Source organism: Oncorhynchus mykiss, chromosome 9 (genome assembly GCF_013265735.2).
Source record: "Oncorhynchus mykiss isolate Arlee chromosome 9, USDA_OmykA_1.1, whole genome shotgun sequence".
In the NCBI taxonomy this organism is placed as follows: Eukaryota; Metazoa; Chordata; class Actinopteri; order Salmoniformes; family Salmonidae; genus Oncorhynchus; species Oncorhynchus mykiss.
In genome coordinates this window covers 48098809-48120075 of record NC_048573.1, presented here as the reverse complement: position 1 = coordinate 48120075, position 21267 = coordinate 48098809, and the positions used below count along the sequence as shown (strand labels likewise).

At 42.7% G+C, this 21267-nt stretch overlaps 1 protein-coding gene across 1 annotated transcript in view; it reads right to left on the bottom strand.

The window, feature by feature from the left end:
- The window catches only part of ntsr1 (neurotensin receptor 1 (high affinity)), a 54633-nt gene extending 38889 nt beyond the window's left edge, over positions 1-15744 (bottom strand). The window contains exon 1 of the mRNA XM_021615974.2: positions 14893-15744. Coding sequence (XP_021471649.1) covers positions 14893-15585 — 693 coding nt within the window. The 5' untranslated portion in view covers positions 15586-15744. The remainder of the gene's footprint in view (positions 1-14892) is intronic.
- Positions 15745-21267: the final 5523 nt, after the last annotated feature.

The window sequence follows — 21267 nt, the reverse complement described above, 5'->3', positions numbered from 1 at the left end:
CTGGAGGGCTGTCCAGGAATCCCTCCAACAAGCGAGTGGACGGCAGAAGAGGAGTGCTGACCGCCACCGCAGTGAGACCCCCGTGTTTGTACCGGGGGACAGGGTCTGGCTCTCGACTCGAAACCTGTCCCTCTGCTTGCCCTGCCGGAAGCTGGGGCCGCACTGTGTAGGGCCCTTTAAAGTCCTGAGGAGAATAAACGAGGTGTGTTATCGATTACAACTCCCTTCCTATTATCGTATTAACCCCTTGTTTCATGTGTCTCTCCTCAGGCCGGTGGTAGCTGGTCCCCTGCAGGACAGTGAGGTGCCGGAGGTCCCTCCTCCCCCTCTGGACATCGAGGGGTCCCCGGCGTACACGATACGGGCCATTCTGGACTCGAGACGCCGGGTGAGGGGCCTGCAGTACCTCGTGGACTGGGAGGGGTACGGTCCAGAGGAGAGGTGCTGGGTACCGGTGGGGGACATCTTGGATCCGTCAATGTTGAGGGATTTCCATCGCCTCCATCCGGATCGCCCTGCACCTCGTCCTCCGGGTCGACCTCGAGGCGTGTTCACCGTGTGTGCATTAAAAGAGCACTACTCTGAACTCTGTTTCCCTGCGCCTGACTCCACATTCACGACACCCAGGACCTTGATTTGAGCCGGTCAGTCACATTTGTGGTCACTTTTGATAATGGTGTTTTCCCGATAATGGAACATTTGCACTTATAGCCTACTGCCATGTGCACATTGCTGCGCTTATAATGTGAAGAAATAGCCTAATTGTTGATCAACATTTAAAGCTAAATGTACTGATCTGTTGCGTCAGCCTCATAGTGAAAAAAAGGTTTTTGACGGTAGCGGTTTAATTAATTTGGGATCTATCGCATCCCACAACTGTCCCACAACTGTCCTAGACCATGTTTGGAATATTTATTTCTCACACAGAATAGGTCAACTTTTATACTATGGGGGATAGTAGATTGACATAGCCTAGTGCTTTTGCTGTTCTTGTTGGCTGATGAAAAGTAAATGTGGACAATTCGGAATTGGATAAGGGCGCATGCAGTTGCCTCTGTGTCTGTCTTCACTTGTAGCCTGTGAGAAAGACCCGATCAAGTGACAGAGAGCCATGTGAGTGAGAGGTGCTTTGGAGCGCGCAGCACTCAGGGAGAAGGGCACAACGCAGCACTCCGGGCCAAGGGCACAATGGCCACAAAAGGCATGGATTTTTTTGGGGTGCATTAGGGCCACCCAAAAGTGATGCCACCGTGAAATTTGAGGCATTATCAAGTGCTTGTCAAATGTTGAATGAGAGACTGAAGTGTGTACAGCCTGAACAAAAAAAACAAAGCAGAGCACATGCCTTTCATGCAACTTTTTTTCAAATCATCATTGGTGTCCCATCATGCAGCCTTACAATGTATTAAAAATCAAAACATATAGCCCAACGTTTGTAGAACTAAAGTTATATTAACAACTCTAAATGAAGCACACAGGGGTACCTATTTCTTTGTTAACCGCTCAATACAGAATAGCAGCATGTCAGCACTCCCTCAAATCGTTCAGCTATGTACAATTGTATTCTTCATACTATAAAATAATATAAAATAATGCCAAGGAAATCTAAGCAAATCAACTAGTGTAGCCCACAGCCATTTGGCATAGCCATATCAGGACCTCTCAGAGTATGATATTCTGTCCTTTTGAAATAGACTACATTTTCTTCATATCATGCTTCTTTAGACCTGTCTAAAATAAATAAGGGATTTATTGTGAAGGTGTAGACTATATTACATGGATTTATTAGACGCCTTAAAATGTAGATGTTCCAAAGGTCTGCATCAGGAGATGCCAGGAGATGCTAATTAACGGTCAATTACCATGAGACTAACCGTTATTTGCTTGACAGTCACCAGCTGACGAAATTTCACGACCACCACAGCCCTAGTTTGGATTTCCATTTCACACCTCACATTTTTTCAAGTTACCCACTTGTACATGCAATGAAGGCATTTGATATTACTGTTGATGTAATAATGAAAAGGACCTTGAATATGCAAAGGAATGTATTTACACTTTTCAGAAACAGTAGGGGCAGATGTGGAACAAATTTCACTGGAATGAAAGAAAATACGGTGAAATTAAATCTCCCTCCACTCGTAAAGGTCTAGATTTTTCCTTAGCACCCCCCATTGACAGCACCCCCAAACCAAAACATCTTCCTGCAGCCCTGCTGTAAAGGTCTCTATTTTTCCTCAGCATCCCCTGTCGACAGCACCCCCAAACCAAAACATCTTCCTGCAGCCCTGCTGTAAAGGTCTCTATTTTTCCTCAGCATCCCCTGTCGACAGCACCCCCAAACCAAAACATCTTCCTGCAGCCCTGCTGTAAAGGTCTCTATTTTTCCTCTTCTTTCTCTCAGATAATGACAATATATCTTCAAACACAGAACTCTCCTTCACCTTTCCATTTCTGCCTCGTCTTTCAGGGTTGAAATACATTTAAAGGGATACTTTAGGATTGTAGAAATGAGCATGCGAGCAGATACCCATAGACTTCCAGCCATTACGTTGACGCTAGTTATCATTGGCTCGCAAAACTACCTCCAACTTCCTTCTGACTATTGGGAAGTAGATAAAATCACAAAGTATCCCTTTAAGGTCCAGACTCGTCTCTCTAAAGCACTTTATTCCCAACCTAAAGAGATCTTGATGGTCCTCTTTCATCTCTCATGATCAGAGTATGTGAGCTGACTTGAGCAGTCGGAAATCCTGCTGTCATGCCCTGACCGTAGAGATCTTTTTATTCTCTATGTTTGGTTGGTCAGGGTGTGACTCGGGCGGGAAACAAATGTTCTTTGTTTCGACCGGGTATGGTTCTCAATCAGGGACAGCTGTCTATCGTTGTCTCTGATTGGGAATCATACTTAGGCAGCCTTTTTTCCTTTTGTATTTGTGGGTAGTTGCCTTCGTTTAATTTTTGTTGTTTATTGTTTTGTTGGCGACATTAAAAAATAAAGAGAAAATGTACGCTCACCACGCTGCACCTTAGTCCGGTCATTTTCAAGACAGCGATCGTGACAGAACTACCCACCACAAACGGACCAAGCAGAGTGGCCAGGAGGGGCAGACAGAGTGGAGGACATCATGGACCTGGGAGGAGGTGATGTCAGGACACGAGAGCCTGCCGTGGAAGCAGGCAGAGGCAGCGAGGAAGGCGGAAGTAGAGAGAAAAGGGGACCAGCATTACACAGGTTCACGGCTGGCAAGGAATACCGGGAGGCCACTCGAAAAAAGATTTTTGGGGAGGCACACGGGGAGGTTGGCGGAGCTAACTCCCCGTGCTCACGGTAGGGAGGGTGGTACTGGTCAGGCACCGTGTATGTGGTGAAGTGTACGGTGTCTCCAGTGCGCGTTCACAGCCCGGTGCGCTACATTCCAGCTTCCCGCATTGGACGGGCTAGAGTGGGCATCCAGCCAGGATGGATGGTGCCGGCACAGCGCTCCTGGCCTCCAGTGCGTCTCTGCTCCACGTACCAGGCCTCCAGTACAGTGGGGCAAAAAAGTATTTAGTCAGCCACCAATTGTGCAATTTCTCCCACTTAAAAAGATTAGAGAGGCCTGTAATTTTCATCATAGGTACACTTAAACTATGACAGACAAAATGAGAGAAAAAAAATCCAGAAAATCACATTGTAGGATTTTTAATTAATTTATTTGCAAATTATGGTTTAAAATAAGTATTTGGTCAATAACAAAAGTTTCTCAATACTTTGTTATATGCCCTTTGTTGGCAATGACAGAGGTAAAACGTTTTCTTCATAAGGTTTTCACACACAGTTGCTGGTATTTTGGCCCATTCCTCCATGCAGATCTCCTCTAGAGCAGTGATGTTTTTGGGCTGTTGCTGGGCAACACGGACTTTCAACTCCCTCCAAAGATTTTCTATGTGGTTGAGATCTGGAGACTGGCTAGGCCACTCCAGGACCTTGAAATGCTTCTTACGAAGCCACTCCTTCGTTGCCCGGGCAGTGTGTTTGGGATCATTGTCATGCTGAAAGACCCAGCCACGTTTCATCTTCAATGCCCTTGCTGATGGAAGGAGGTTTTCACTCAAAATCTCACGATACATGGCCCCATTCATTCTTTCCTTTACATGGATCAGTCGTCCTGGTCCCTTTGCAGAAAATCAGCCCCAAAGCATGATGTTTCCATCCACATGCTTCACAGTAGGTATGGTGTTCTTTGGATGCAACTCAGCATTCTTTGTCCTCCAAACACGACGAGTTGAGTTTTTACCAAAAAGTTATATTTTGGTTTCATCTGACCATATGACATTCTCCCAATCTTCTTCTGGATCATTCAAATGCTCTCTAGCAAACTTCAGATGGGCCTGGACATGTACTGGCTTAAGCAGGGGGACACGTCTGGCACTGCAGGATTTGAGTCCCTGGCGGCGTAGTGTGTTACTGATGGTAGGCTTTGTTACTTTGGTCCCAGCTCTCTGCAGGACATTCACTAGGTCCCCCCATGTGGTTCTGGGATTTTTGCTCACCGTTCTTGTGATCATTTTGACCCCACGGGGTGAGATCTTGCGTGGAGCCCCAGATCATGGGAGATTATCAGTGGTCTTGAGCTGCCACCGAACTAGATGCCCACCCGGACACCCCCCCCCCCCCTATAGTGTCAGTTTTGTGGGTATGGGGCGGTACTGTCACTCCCTGACCATAGAGATCTTTTTATTCTCCGTCTGGTTGGTCAGGGTGTGACTCGGGTGGGAAACCCTATGTTCTTTGTTTCTGTGTTTTGGCCGGGTATGGTTCTCAAATCAGGGACAGCTGTCTATCGTTGTCACTGATTGGGAATCATACTTAGGCAGCCTTTTTTCCTTTTGTATTTGTGGGTAGTTGTCCTCGTTTAATTCATGCATAGCCTTACGGAGCTTCGCGTTCGTTTTTGTTTTTTATTGTTTTGTTGGCGACATTTAAAAATATAGAGACAATGTACGCTCACAACGCTGCACCTTGGTCCGGTCATTTTCAAGACAGCGATCGCTCCACCGTTCCAGCGCCTTACTTCTTTTTCAACCACTCCTGGCTCACAGGAAAAAAACACTGCTACTCCAAATTCGTTCATTCATTAAAATCACAATTTAACCAACACCTATCTATTTTTGTGATTACCTGGACCTACCAGTTGGTTTTGAAGTACTGAAACCATACCATATGATCTGAATAAAAAGCATTTCAATAAACAACATGAAAAGGTGACTTTGAAATGATGAGCGCTTCTTACATAGGCTACATATAATATATTAAAACAGTATATAAACACTAAATAGATCAGAAGAAGGAACGAAAATATATTATTAAGCTATATTATTAATATTTCAAGGCTATAGCCTACAAAGAAATACTGTAACGGGATTCGTCTTCCTCTGATGAGGAGTAAGAGAGGTCGGACCAATTGGCAGCGTGGTATATGTCCATTTTAATAATACAAACTGAACACTATACAAATACAAAATAACAAAGTGAAAGACAAAAACGAAAACTGAAACAGTTCCGTGTGGAACACACAGACACAGAAAACAATCACCCACGAAACACTGGTGGGAAAAGGCTACCTAAGTATGATTCTCAATCAGAGACAACTAACGTCACCTGCCTCTGATTGAGAACCATACCAGGCAAAACGCAAGATACAACATAGAAAAACAGACTGCCCACCCCAACTCACACCCTGACCATACTAAAAAAAAAGACAAAACAAAGGAACTAAGGTCAGAACGTGACCAATACATTGTGAAGCATTTGCGAGTGCAACACACTAGGCTGGCAGGAACATTAAGCGCTCAGCATTTAAACAACATTTAGTTGTAGTAAATTATTAGAGTCTATAAATCGCGCAAATAGGCTGTGACTTAGAATTAAATAAATATTCATTTGAATGAACTTTTAGAAAGAGGTGTTTGGCCAGAGTCTGTGGCTTCAGGCTCATGCGACGGTGCCTGGAAAGCAGGCCAGCAGCAGAGAATACCCTCTCTGCGCTTGCAGAGCCACTGGAGATGTTTAACACCCTTCAGGCCACTCTTCACAGAATGGGCAGGGATGCAGAGTTTTTTTCCTATAGGTAGGCCTAAAGGTTTTTAGGCAAAATAACCCAATAGAAACGGAAAGCTCCTTGAAAGAGGTAATATGTCAGGCCTATTGGGCCAAAATCAATGATAGCCTATTGTATAGATAATAGAACTGAAAATTAACAAAACTTTTAAGAGATCTGATTGTTTGCTTATAAAATACTTTGCTCAAATGACACACTTAGTTGGCTACCCATCTCGTTCCATGTAGTATAGCATCACGCTTTCAGGAATACGTGTCTAGATTCCACAATGATTCTTTAGTTGTGGACACTACATCACTGCACTCCCTCTCTTGCTTTTGGTCCACTTCATCTTTGTAAGTCACCTTGATTTTGCACCTGTGTTTTTTATCAGTTTATTTATTTAAATATTTAGCAAACTCCATGACAGGGGTTATAGCAGCACACAAGTAGCCTACAAATACATGCTGGGCTGGGCATGCCCTGAACTCATTACGGAAATTGGAGAGGGCGTGAAGGCCGATTCTCCAGCCTTTGGGAAACTCGCTCCGCACTCAAGTCAAATTGGGCATGCTCCGCTCACATACTTTGCTCACGATCTCTGTCTCTTCCTGGTGGATGGACAGAGCAAGGGAATCAACTGGACAGCTATCTGAGCCATAACAATATACATAGATGAGCCAAGAAAACTGTCATTTGCTATTCTGTTAGATTTTCTTATTTTAATCTAAAACTAAATCACTAGAATGGCACCAGGATAGATTGAAAATTTATTCAAGGATTTAGCAGGCTATTACACACTCCAAAAAAGCAATAACTCTTACTGTTTGCCCTGTAGAAGATCAATTCATAAATTAACTGTAGGTTGTGATTACCTTACTGTTAATCTTATGGCCAGCATAGCCCTTAGTGTGCCCAAAAAAATCCTGGGTCCCTGGGTCACGTAGGCACACTAAGCTGAGCAGTTCTCTGAATGGTGTAACTCATGCTATTGATATAGCTTTTAGTCTGGAGCTGAAATGAGATTCAATTCACCTGGTGTCTAGAAGCTCTCTGGGTGATGGAGAGCAAATGACAAATGATGAATGTTTTTGATACCTATGCCCTGGGTATGGGATTCCAAAAAATGTAATACCTTTGTAATAAAGAAATGAACTCTTAGCCCCAAGGTTCAATCCATATTATAATTTACAATGCATCCTCTCCCTCTCCTATGAGGGCACATTGAACAGCAGTTCACTGATCATCCATTGTTGAAGTAATTCTAGAGTCAGAGATGACCATACATCGGGTTGCACAACCCTTCCAAATATCCTCCCCCTCACACATGAGCATGCCAACCTCACCACAATGGCATATTTTGCTTTGGCTAGTTTGGAAAAGACACCCAAATAAACTTGTTGGCACCGCCAAACTGGCATGAACAAAACAAAACCACAGGCATCACCAACATGAGACCCAAACTACTCTCAGTTTAAACTCAGTTTATTTTGTTTATTCTCAATTGCTTTGGTTGAAAACAATGTTTGCCTGTCAGCCAAGTTTGTGCTGAATTCCAGCCTCAGAGATGGAACAGTGGAAACAGGAGTCTGGGTACTGCCTTCCCTGCGGTGTTGTTAACTCTTTATCATGTGTTATTGTATCTGAGTTTGAGGCCAGAAGCCTACAATACAAACACACGGGAGAAAATATGCTTTGGTCTGAATAATCACAAAACATAAAAGTTGATTAGGTTGCATTGAGAAAGTTAATCTACTTTTTACACAAGGCTTGGTGGACTAGTTCCTGTTGGCCATATTGTAGGTTTTCAAATTCTCAAACCAAATATCTTCTTCTTTCTGAGCCTGAGTGTTGGGAGGGGATGTAGGAGGGAAGGAGTGGGGATAGAGGAGTCATCGCATCAACAGCTAGCCAGCAGCTAGGTGGACCAGACGGGCCAGGAAACCAGTGTCCAGACCCCAGCACAGGCTCTCTCTCCAAGGGGAGTGGTGCCAGGACCACATGCCAGCAGGCCAGAGAGCCAAACGGGTGTTAGTGTCCATCCTCCCAACTCTCTGTGAGAGTGTTTCTGTGCAACATGTCAATATCGCAGAGGCATTGGCCAACCCTAATGCTAGGTTCTGAATGGCAGATGAATTGGCATGGTAGTGGGAATGACAGGACATGTTTGTGTGTCCCTTTGTGTCTAATATGTCCGGTGGGTGAAGAGACACAGCTAGCTTTAAAATGTTATTAAGTGGTAATTTACCCCTGAATCTTACCCAAATTGTAAGGGATTTGTTTGCCGAATGTAAGCTTTGGTGATAAAGCAGATGGAGTATGTTTGCAAGTCACAGCAATAGTCACTAATAGGCTGTGTTTAGACCACCGTAAAAAAGTATTTGTTGTTTCAACTTATTATTTCCAGTCATAAAGTTGCATGGCCTCTATCAAGCTCGATCAACTTAGCTTACACAAAATGTACTAATAAAATATAAAATAATTGTATTTATTGGTCCCATACACAGTATAGCAGGTGTTGTGGTGGCTGCAGTTAAATGCTTATGCTCCTAGTACCTATCAATCAATAAAGTGAAAAAGTAAATGTCAACAAGCACACAATAATACAAAATAAAAAAAATATCAAAAGTTTAGTACAGCAGCAGATATATCAATAGTATGTAAACAATATTAAAATGACTAGTGTTCAATGGCTATGTCAATTCTGTAGGACAGCAGTCCCTAAGGTGCAGGGTAGAGTACCCGATGGTAGCTGGCTAGTGACAGTGACTGAGGAGCAGCGTACTGGGCAGAGGGCAGGGTAATAGGCGGAGGCCGTCTAGTGGTGGCTGTTTAATAGTGTGATGGCCTGGGGATAGAAGCTGTTTGTCACTCGGTCCCAGCTTTGATGCACCTGTACTATCTCCATCTTCTAGATGGTAGTGGGGGTCAACAGGCCATGGCTTAGGTCCTTGATGATCTTCTTGGCCTTCCTGTGACACCAGCTGCTGTAGATGTCCTGGAGGGCACCACCCTCTGAAGAGGCCTGTGGTTGCAGACGGTGCAATTGCTGTACCAGGTGGTGATACAGCCTGGCAGGTTGCTCTCAATGGTTGCTCTCAACCTGATGGGTTGCTCTCAATCTGTAGAAGTTTGTGAGGGCCTTAGGGGTCAAGCCAAATCCTGAGGTTGAAGAGGTTCTGTTGCGCCTTCTTCACCACACTGTCGGTGTGAAGGGACCATTTCAGGTCGTCAATGATGTGCATGCCAAGTAACTTGAAGCTTTTGACCCTTTCCACTGCAGAGTAAACTGCCTCCTACTCAGTCCCAGATGCTAATATATGCATATTATTAGTAGATTCGGATAGAAAACACTCTAAAGTTCATAAAACTGTTTGAATGATGTCTGTGAGTATAACAGAACTCATATGGCAGGCGAAAATCTGAGAAAAATCCAACCAGGAAGTGGGAAATCTGAGTTTTGTAGTTTTTCAAAGCTTGGCCTATCGAATACAGTGTCTATGGGGTCAAATTGTACCTCCTAAGGCTTCCAATAGATGTCAACCGTCTTCTACTATAAAGGAGGGGGGAATGAGGGCTCTTTGAGTCAGTGCTCTGGCAGAGTGTCACAGAGTTAGCTCTCGTTCCATGGCTTTTCTACAGACAATGGAATTCTCCGGTTGGAACATTATTGAACATTCATGCTAAAAACATCCTAAAGATTGATTCTATACAACGTTTGATATGTTTCTACAACCAGTAATCTAACTTTTTGGAATTTTCGTCCGACCTTTCCGCTGGAAGCACGCGCGTTTCGATTTGTTTACCAAACGCCCTAACAAGAGGAGGGATATGGACATAAATTATTAACTTTGTTGAACAAATCAAACATTTATTGTGGAACTGGGATTCATGGGAGTGCATTCTGATTCTGAATATTTATAATGCTATTTCTGACTAATGTTGACTGTGCAACATGGCGGATATTTCTTTTGGCTGGTTGCATGGTATGCTTTTTCCGTAAAAAAATGTGAAATCTGACACAGCAGTTGCATTAAGGAGAAGTATATCTAAAGTTCCATGCATAACAGTTGTATTTTCATCAACGTTTATAATGAGTATTTCTGTAAATTGATGTGGCTCTCTGCAACATTAATGAACATAACACGCCAATGTAAAATTAGATTTTTGGATATAAATATGCACTTTATCGAACAAAACATACATGTATTGTGTCATCTGATGAAGATCATCAAAAGTTAGTGATTCATTTTATCTCTATTTGTGCTTTTTGTGACTCCTCTCTTTGGCTGGAAAAATGGCTGGGATTTTCTTGTGGAACTTTCACTGTAAAGCATTTTTGAAATCAGACATTGTGGCTGGATTAACGAGAATTTTATCTTTAAAATGGTGCCTAATACTTTTATGTTTGAGAAATTTGATTTATGAGATTTCTGTTGATTTGTATTTGGCGCCCTGCAATTTCATTGGCTGTTGGCGCTAGCGGAACCCCGTTCCCAGACAGGTTAACCACTAGGCTACCTCCGCCCAGTACAGTGTTGTTCCCTGAGAGCCGTGTTGGTGTCGGTTTGTGGGGGAATGTACACGGCAGTGACTATAATGGAAGAAAATTATCTTGAGGGGTAATGTGGTCTGCATTTGATGGTGAGGTATTCCAGATCGGGACAATAAAAGGATGAGTTTCTGTACGTTACCCCAATCACACCATGAGTTTTCATGAGACATACTGCTCCACCTCTGTGTTTCCCGGTGAGTTTGTTGTTCCTGTCCGCGCAATGAATGGAGAACCCCGCTGGTTGTATGGACGGGGACAATATATCCAGAGAGCGACACAATTCCGTAAAACAGAGTATGTTAGTCCTTTATGTCGCTCTGGAAGGAGATCCTCGCCCTGAGTTAATCTATTTTATTTTCCAGGGACTGAACGTTAGAGAGTAATATACTCAGAAGCGGTGAGTGGTATGCTTGCTTCCCGAGTCTGACTAAGACCCCACTCCGGCGGTGACGTTTTGGAGTATCTCCTGGATGAACGGGGCTGACTCGGGCAGTTCAAACAAAGGGAAATTTCTGGTAAGGGAAGTCATGCCTTGTAAAATTGCTCATCAACCATACGGAAGCTGCCATCAGCGTCCCTTATGTAGGTAAGTGACCGTTGATCTAATATCAAAAAGTTATTTTCAGCTGTAGGTAATAATGTAAGAAATAACACAACAACAAAAACAACAAAAACCTACAATTTTCCTAGTCAATTTTAGTTATAACTTTAAATGTAGAGTTTTCCAAACTAACACCAAATGTACTTTGACTAATAAAAGAAAGTCAAGTCAACTTTACAGTTTCAGTACAACCTGCTATTTATAGTTGAATCAATTAATGTTTTGGTAGAGAACTTCACATTTTAAATTAATCTAATTTACTATCAAATTAAATAGACTATACCTGCATATACAGTACCAGACAATAGTTTGGACACAACTACTCATTCAAGGATTTTTATTTATTTTTAGTATTTGTTTTTACATTGTAGAATAACAGTGAAGACATCAAAGTAACACATATGGAATCATGTAGTACACAAAAAGTGATAAACAAATCAAAATATATTTTATATTTGAGATTCTTCAAATAGCCCCCCTTTACCTTGATGACAGCTTTGTATACTCTTGGCATTCTGTCAACCAGCTTCATGATGTAGTCACCTGGAATGCATTTCAATTAACAGGTGTGCTCGTTAAAAGTTAATTTGTGGAATTTCTTTCCCTCTTAATGCATTTGAGCCAATCAGTTGTATTGTGACAAGGTATGGGTGGTATACAGAAGATATCGCTATTTGGTAAAAGACCAAGTCCATATTATGGCAAGAACAGCTCAAATAAGAGAAATGACAGTCCATCATTACTGTAAGACATGGAGGTTATTCAATCCGGAAAATGTCAAGAACTTTGAAAGTTTCTTCAAGTGCAGATGCGTTATTTCATAGTTGTGATGACTTCACTATTATTCTATAATACAGAACATAGTAAAAATAAAGAAAAACCCTTGAATGAGTAGGTCTGTCCAAACTTTTTTCTGGTATTGTATGTAAATGTGATTTCATATACAGTATACAGTGGAGCAAAAAAGTATTTAGTCAGCCACCAATTGTGCAAGTTCTCCCACTTAAAAAGATGAGAGAGGCCTGTAATTTTCATCATAGGTACACTTCAACTATGACAGACAAAATGAGAAAAAAAATCCAGAAAATCACGATGTAGAATTTTTAATGAATGGAGAACCCCGCTGGGGTGGGTGGGATGGGTGGGGTTAAAGCTTAAGAGGGTGTGAACGATGCTGAATGGGTGTAGATAAAGAACAGCTCTCCAGTAGTAGTACCAAAACATTTTAAAATCCATTTCCTCAAAAGTGAGTTCACAAGTTTATCAACTTTCAAAGCAGAATTACTTCCCCATTGTTCCTTAACTGTAGTGTATGATATACCATTTTGTACCTCTGAGTCTCTACTTTTTTCCAATGTAAAAAACACAATTTCAATTTTTGCTACATTAGACCGATTTGAGCCATTCAGTCACATTTTTAGTCAACAAAATGTATGTTGCTTCAGTTTCTTTGACTTCATGGCTGTGTACTTCTACTTTGAGGAAACACATTGTTTTTGTTTACTCAACTGAATTATTTTTTTTTCTCAGTGAGTCAACTTAACATTTTCCTAATTTTGTTGACTTGGCTTGATAAGATGAGACATTTTGACTGAATCTCAACTTTTATACAGTGCACTTGCAGACCAATTTCACTAATTGGTCTTTTGAGCAATCAGATCAGATCTTTGGCCAATACTTGGGCAAAAGATCAGAATTGGGCTGCCTAAACACAGCAAGACACTTTAAGACTCATGTCGAGCCTTGGCTGAGTTTGTGAGGTGTTACCTGGAAGGCACAGAAAGCTGTGCCACGGTTCTGTCATCAGTCATGAGTGTTAGAGTTTGGTTTGTTTCCCAGTGACGTCACAGCAGGCTGAGGTGGTTGGAATAAGAAAGACCACAATCCCAAGTGTTTCACACAGCATGGACTTCTCCAGAAATACAACCAGAGAGTTCCCTGCACAGAGGGACACCACTCATGTTAATCCCGGAGTTCCCCTATTATTCTGTGGTGCTCTATGCCAAAAACTAAGTAATACTGCACACGCCCACATACACAAACACACAAACATTGACACACACACACACAAACATGCACGTATACACTGACAAACAAATATCAACAATTTTAGAGGGCTACTTTTCCACCACACCCAAAAACATCTGTGGGCAGCTGGTGGAGCAACTATCTGACTATCTTTCTTTCTCTGAAGTGGTCAAACTGGTGGATGAAGTGTTATAGGGCCCTGCACTACCAAACAGCAGGAAGCTAAACTGAAAGGTCAACAGACTTATTAGTTCAGTTGCTTCTGAAATGGGAGTCACTAATACATCTCTGACACATGCACACACACCATTCCTTAGGTTGATAAACTGCCTCCCGTGTCCTGATGCTTGACAATGTCAGTATTTATGCCCAACAAAATAAAATGAGCGAAGACATTTGTGGCTGCCCTCCAGGTATCCTAGGCTACACATGGTTTGTTGCGGAGGAGAGTGTGTGTTCCTGCAGCATGTGTAATGACATCCCTATGCGTAGGAGGAGGAGAAGAAGTGAAATTACATGATGTAAGAAATGGTCATGTAGGGAAAAGAGAAGTGGAAAGAAAAAACTGACAGCTCTGGCAATGCAATTCTTATGAGTTTGGAGATTATGATAAGTTCTGTGGAAGCGCAAAATTCATACAATTTATGGTCCCATTCCATCAAGCTCCGAGCTCGACCTTGCTATACCATTCATTCTGAAGAAATATGTTGCGCAACAACAGCACCCTTAGAAGACAGGATTTCCTGTATTTGGATGCTCTTCTCTCAGTTTTTGTATATGACAATGATATGTGAGGATGGAAGTAGAGGGTGTGGGGACATTGCAAGGAGGGACAAGATTATATGTACTTTATAGTGCATTAATGTACAGGGATTGGACACATATCTTTATGCACAACCCAACCCCCTGAGACACACACATATGCCAAGTGGTGGGAAGCAACCACAGTGCAGCAATTATAGGTGGTTAAGTGCCTAGTTTAGATGCACAACAGCAGGCGATAGAATTTAGGATAATGCCAGCAACCCTCTGCAATAAATCTTCTGAGCTAGGATTCTAACCAGCAACCCTCCAGTTGCTGGCCCGCTTTTTTAGTCACTAGGCTACTTGATGCCACAATATCACCAGTCACACACTTCCACAAACAACTGCAGCAGCCCATCACCATGACAACCAGACCACTTCCATCCAAGGACCCCTCAACAGTATTAGGTATTGCATCTCCAAAATATACCACCAGGTTGTCTCTCATGAGTGGGGAAATTAATGAAAATGTTCTGATTATTGGGTATTCATCTCTGTTTCTGTATCTCTCTCACCCTACTCTCCTGCACCATTTCTCCCCCTCTCTCTGTGTGTGCTGTGCAGTGACTAAATAGGTGCGTAAAATACCACTACTCCAGTGGAGGCTGCTGAGGGGAGGATGGCTCATTATAATGGCTGGAACGGAGTAAATGGAATGACATCAAACACATGGTTTCCATATCTTTGATGTATTTTATACCTTTCCACTCATTCTGCTCCAGCCATTACCACAAGCCAGTCCTCCCCAATTAAGGTACGGGCCAACCTCCTGTGCACTACTCAACTGATTGTTGTGAAATAAAGAGGCGTTTCAAACCCACCTGAATCACTATCTTCAATAAGACAGGTGACACGATTGTGGTGCATATCTTCTCCCTTTGGGGCCCATGGTACTTCTGGCCCATGGTGAAGAGCATCGGAGAGGCCAGAAGGAACGAAGCCACCCACATCCCGCTGATCAGCTTCTTGGTGCGGCTGCGCGACATGATGCTCTTCGCCTTGAAAGGGTGGCAAATTGCCATATAACGCTCCACGCTGAGGCTGGCGATATTGAATGCTGTGGCATAAGAGCAAGCATCCCGAATGAAATAGTAACCTTTACAAACGACTCCCCCGAACGCCCAAGGGTGATGGACCCAGATGAAGTTATAGAGTTCAACGGGCATACTAAGGACAAGTATGAGCAGGTCGGAGACGGCGAGACTCGCTAGGTGGTAGTGGACAGTGCTTTGGAGATTTTGTAGTGACTTCTTGGTCAGCAGGGTGTACAACGTAACGGAGTTTCCTAAGCAACCGACCGCAAAGAGCGCGATATAGATCACAGTGACCAGGACTTTCGAGTAGATGTTAGTGTTCACGTCCAATGAGTCCTCCTCATAGAACCCCGATCCGTTGTCAAACAGAGAGTAGTTCACCAGACGCAGAGAGTAGTTGTTTCCCCGAGTCAGAAGTTTCTGAGCCAACGCGCGTAAATCTAGAAAGTCGCGCCCTGTCAGTGTAAAATTACCCTCCATATTGTGTAATGTAAATAATTGACTCGTAGAATCACTTGTTAAAGACTGCAAAATATTAAAATCCTGTTGAGAAAACACATGTAGCGTTAGTGAGGGAAGTGAGTTTGCGCGTAAAAGCAGCAAAGCGAGAGTGTGGATTAGAGCCCAGGAGGCAAGTTGTGATGATTTTATATCTGGCACAGGAGGAGGCGTGCTTTGACTCGAAACCTTGTACGATGACGCAGTGGCATTCAGTAAATTGTGTTTTTTTTTTTTTGATATATGCATTGATATTTCACCTTGAATACCTAAAGTAGACTTGATCATTATAAACGGATTCTTTCCACTAATGGCTTTAGAAAGTAGATAGCCTTCATCTATGTCTATAAATGTTGACTGAAATATCATTGGCTATTGGACTAATATATTTGTGGGGAAAAAATTGACATTGAAATGACTGAATGAAAATGACAAGTGATCTCTGGATTTTGATATGTAATAGTTTTAGAAAACTAGAGTGCTTGGGTGTGCTTAACTACTCTTCGTATCAGAGACTGCCAGACTGTCTGTGTGTGTGTGTGTGTGTGTGTGTGTGTGTGTGTGTGTGTACCCAAGAGAAAGATTCATGATGAATGGTTACAGTAACTCACATCTGTATGGAGAGCAGCAGAGCAGAGGATAATGCCTAATCAATGTGAAATATACAGCAGCAAAAAAAGAAAATGTAAACAAAAAAAATGTAATCAACTAAGCAGACAATGATTGCATGCATTAGTTTATAGAGGGCTCTTTGTACAGCCTTATTGCTAATGGGATATAGAAGCACCTAAATCTTTTTGAATGGATTTTGTGTTGGAGAAGGTGCCGACTCCCTCTCCTCCAAGATATTTCTACACAGGGCCCCATGGAGAAGATTTAAGCTACCACATCCTTAGAAGCTTTCCACTGGGGACAGATGTCAATTTAGCGTCTATGGTAACAATGGCGCCGGAGAAGAAGGCTGACGTTTTATGTGTCCCCAACCGATTGTGTTTTCTGTTCATTTATTTACAACGTATTTCTTTACTTATTTTGTACATAATGTTGCCGCTACTGTCTCTTATGACCGAAAACAACTTCTGGACATCAGGACTACGATTACTCCCCACGGACTGGCAGAATCCTTGTTTTCCTTTAACAAGTCTGACGAACCCGACGCGAATGATATAGTGCTTTCTCGGGAACAGGCCCAGATCCCTGTGGTTTGCATGAAGAGGAGGTGGAGAAAAAGGGGCCAGAGGGCGGGCTACCTTCTGAGAATTCGTAGGCGATCGAATAAACCTCCCTTCCATTCTGCTATCAAACGTGCAAGCTTTGGAGAATAAAATAGATTACCTTCGCGGAAGATTAAACTACCAATGGGACATCAAAACTGTAATATCTTTTGCTTCACAGCATCGTGGCTGAGCGACGACACTATCAACACACAGCTGGCTGGTTTTACGCTGTATCGGCAGGATAGAACAGCGGCGTCTGGTAAGACAAGGGGCGGCGGACTATGTATTTTTGTAACTAACAGCTGGTGCACAATATCTATGGCATTGAGGAGTACACCCCATTAGTCATTGGCTTCAACAATAAGTGCATCGATGATGTCCCCCCCCCACCCACAGTGACCGTACATACAAATCCATGGCATCCGCACTGAGCTAAAGGCTAGAGCTGCCATTTTCAAGGAGCGGGACTCTAACTCAGACACTTATTAGAAATCCCGCTATGCTCTCCGACAAACCATCAAACAGGCAAAGCATCAATACAGGACTAAGATTGAATGGTACTACACCGGCTTTGACGTTCGTCGGATGTGGCAGGGCTTGCAAACCATTACAGACTACAAAAGGAGGCACAGCCGAGAGCTGTCCAGTGACACAAGACTACCAGATGAGCTAAACTACTTCTATGCTCGCTTTGAGGCAAAGAACACTGAAACATGCTTGAGAGCACCAGCTGTTGCAGAAGACTGTGTGATCACGCTGTGATGACCCAAAATCTGGGGCGGCAGGGTAGCCTAGTGTTTAGAGCGTTGGACTAGTAACCGAAAGATTGCAAGTTCAAATCCCTGAGCTGACAAGGTACAAATCTGTCGTTCTACCCCTGAACAGGCAGTTAACCCACTGTTCCTAGGCTGTCATTGAAAGGCCCAGTACATCATTGGGGCCTAGCTTCCTGCCATCCAGGACCTCTATACCAGGCGGTGTCAGAGGAAGGCCCTAAAAATTGTCAAAGACTCCAGCCACCCTAGTCATAGACTCTTCTCTCTGTTACCACACGGCAAGCGGTACCGGAGCGCCGAGTCTAGGTCCAAGAGGCTTCTAAACAGCTTCAAGCCATAAGACTCCCGAACATCTAATCAAATGGTTACCCAGACTATTTGCATCCCCCCTCCCCCTCTTTTACACCGCTGCTACTCTCTGTTGTTATCATCTATGCACAGTCACTTTAATAACTCTACCTCAACTAACCTGTGCCCCTGCACATTGACTCTGTATCTGTACCCCCCTGTATGTAGTCTCGCTATTGCTATTTTACTGCTACTCTTTAATTATTTGTTACTTTTATTTCTTATTCTTATCCATATTTGTTTAAACTGCATTGTTGGTTAGGGCCTCGTAAGTAAGCATTTCAAGGTAAGGTCTACCTACACCTGTTGTATTCGATGCATTGACGAATACAATTTTATTTGATATTCCACGTCGGTTCAACATAATTTAATTGAAATGACATGTAAACAACGTTGATTCAAGCAGTGTGTGCCCAGTGGGTTGTGTGTAGATGATAGCTCTCTCTACAGGATACATTTTTGTGTTTTATTTTAAGGGGGGGGGGGGCTTTGATGAAATGAGAATGTTTCATTAAAGAAAGACCAAAAGTCTCTCTTTCTCTCTCAACCATTCTGAACGATGCGGCGGAGCAGGAGGAGCAACCCAGGGTGTGAAAAAAAACATACAAATTTGACATTTGGAGCAACTTAAAAATGTAACTTTTCGAGAAACGTGGATAAAAGTCAGAATCTAAATTGAAATTGGTAAAACCGTGACATCTTGTTGCAAAGTTGATGATGACATAGGTGGGAAGAAGTGGGCGCTGGTATGCTCCACACATGTTGTTACAGGTGCATAACTCACACACTCTCCCCACAGTGTGCAGAGGTTAAAAAGAAAAACTCTTTCACAGCTGGAAACCATAAACGGTAGATTGCGCATAGTGAGTCGCCTGGTGATGATGACCCAAACGCAAAGAAAAGGTAAGAATGTCGCCGAGCCTCTGAAAGGCGATGGGATGTCGTATCTGCTGCTTTAGAGCCCACTGAGGCAGGCAAGTCTGATGTTGCACACAGTTAACCTCAGACACATCTCCACAAGTTGTTTTTAATACAGCATTTAAAAAAGATAATTCTCAGAATCCATCCTTGTTTATCTGCTTCAGTGCACAGTGAGCTATATTGTGTGGATTCAACACTGTAGCATTCATTGTGTGCTGGCTCTCAGCTGGATGGATGCTTGGCGTAATTTTAACATTGACACATTTGTCAAACTGAGAAGTTCTTGCTATCTGTCAATGAGGGATTCTTATCTTATAACCCTGTAAACTGACATTTGTCTGCTGAGGGAGATGGGGTTCTTTCTTCACTCACTCGCTGTCCTCAGGCCAGGCTAATCAAAGGGCCTGGCTACGCTGGAGGGCTACTCTGCTCTGTCTGCAGGCTCCAGTCCCAGTCTGTCACAACCACCTATATTAATATTTACCAGTGTACTTATCTACAGTATAGCCTCTCTTCAGAGCCAGAAGAGCTCTGCTTAACAGCTATTCATGGCTCAAGGCTTTGTGGATGAGAAAGACAGATCCTGATCTAATTAGCCTAGATGTAATAATTGTATGGTTAGTCACATCTATATTAGGTTTTGATTGGCCAATGCTTGCTAAAGTGAGTTTTTCACCCACCTCTTCTTATTCAATACTTCATATTCCTGAATGAGATTTGGTACCTCAGCTGAGAACTCTTTTATCTAAATGGTCGCCAGATGGAGGCACGATCCGTTTACTTGCAAAAGGGGGGTTGAAATATTAGCATTATCCCACAGGTGAGATCTCAGGAGACATTTAATAAATTCCATGCATTTGTCAACAGTGACACTCGAATAGCAGAGAAAGATTAAAAATCAGAAGTGCCATCCATTTCAATATCTGAGAAAGGTGTTGTTGATGATATTAAAACATTTATTTACTCTGCTATCTTTTCCATAAAAAAATGAAGGAAAGCTGACAAATTACATTTGGAAAGGCAAATGATAATGGCTAATAATGCATTTTTGTTGTAAGGAGAAGCAGAGCAAGATAGACCGAATTAGGATTACAGTCTAAATCAAAGTGAAAATGTAGCATGTCTTGATTGCATATCTATTTGATCTACATGACTAGTCAAAAGTTTGGACACACCTACTCATTCAAGGGTTTTTCTTTATTTTTTACTATTTTCTACATTGTAGCATAATAGTGAAGACATCAAAACTATGAAATAACACATGAAATCCTGTAGTAACCAAATAATCAACATCAAAGTGTTGATGAGCCTTGACATATTTGGAATGTGTAAGAACCGACGCTGGAGTAGAGAAGCAGGTACGGAGAGTGAACATTTTATATTGCACAGACAAGGAACAGGACAAGAACAGCGTTAGAACCGGGTAACACAACGACAAACAACAATTATGTTGAAGCGGGGAACAACCTCGGGAACAGACAGATATAGGGGAGGAAATGAAAGCAGGTGTGTGTGACGAGGGAAACAGAATCGCTGATGTGCGTGACGAGGGAAACAGGTGCGTATAATGATGGTATTAGGAGTGCGTAGTGCTGGGCAGCCTGGCGCCCTCGAGTGCCAGGGAGGGAGAGCGAGTGCAAGGAAGGGAGAGCGAGTGCAAGGAAGGGAGAGCGGGGGCAGGCGTGACAGAATGAGTAGGTGTGGCCAAACCTTATACTGGTACTATATACAGTACATGTATATATATATATATGTGTATTAAAAAAAAAAAATTAAGCCATCAGGGTATGTTGTAGTATGATGGTTATCTTAGCATTGTTACATGAAAGAGTGGTGCGAATATCATGCATGAACTGAACTTCATGTTTCAGGAAGAAGAGTCCACACAACACCTGTGTACTGGGTCTGCTGGTCAGTCAACTGAGATTACGATACACAGATGGAGAGCGGAGCATGGCAGATTATGAAGGGGAGTAGTCCAATAAAGACATAGTCAGTCCATAACAGTTCTACATCTTACAATTTTCACAAGGATTTTGATGCATATAGCCATGGCTAATAAACTACACTGACTCCTCAAATGCAGCTGCAAATTGGTATTGGACTGAAAGACAGAGGCATAAGTCGTCAGAAACCTCAGACAGCAAAGAAACGAAGGCAGCTTCACCAGAGACAGGTATGTTTATAAATGTAAACTAATCCATACATTTAAATACTGTACAAGTACAAAGTTGACACTTATTCCCCAGATTTTAGAGTGTGATTTTTCAGCTTTGATAATCAAGTTTGTTGATTAATTTCACAAGCTCTGGCCAGTTGGTCAAAAGAACTCTCTGCTGAAGAGAAGCAGCAATTTGCGGGGGCAACTGAAGGCATGGTGTCATGACCCAGAGGACCCTGAT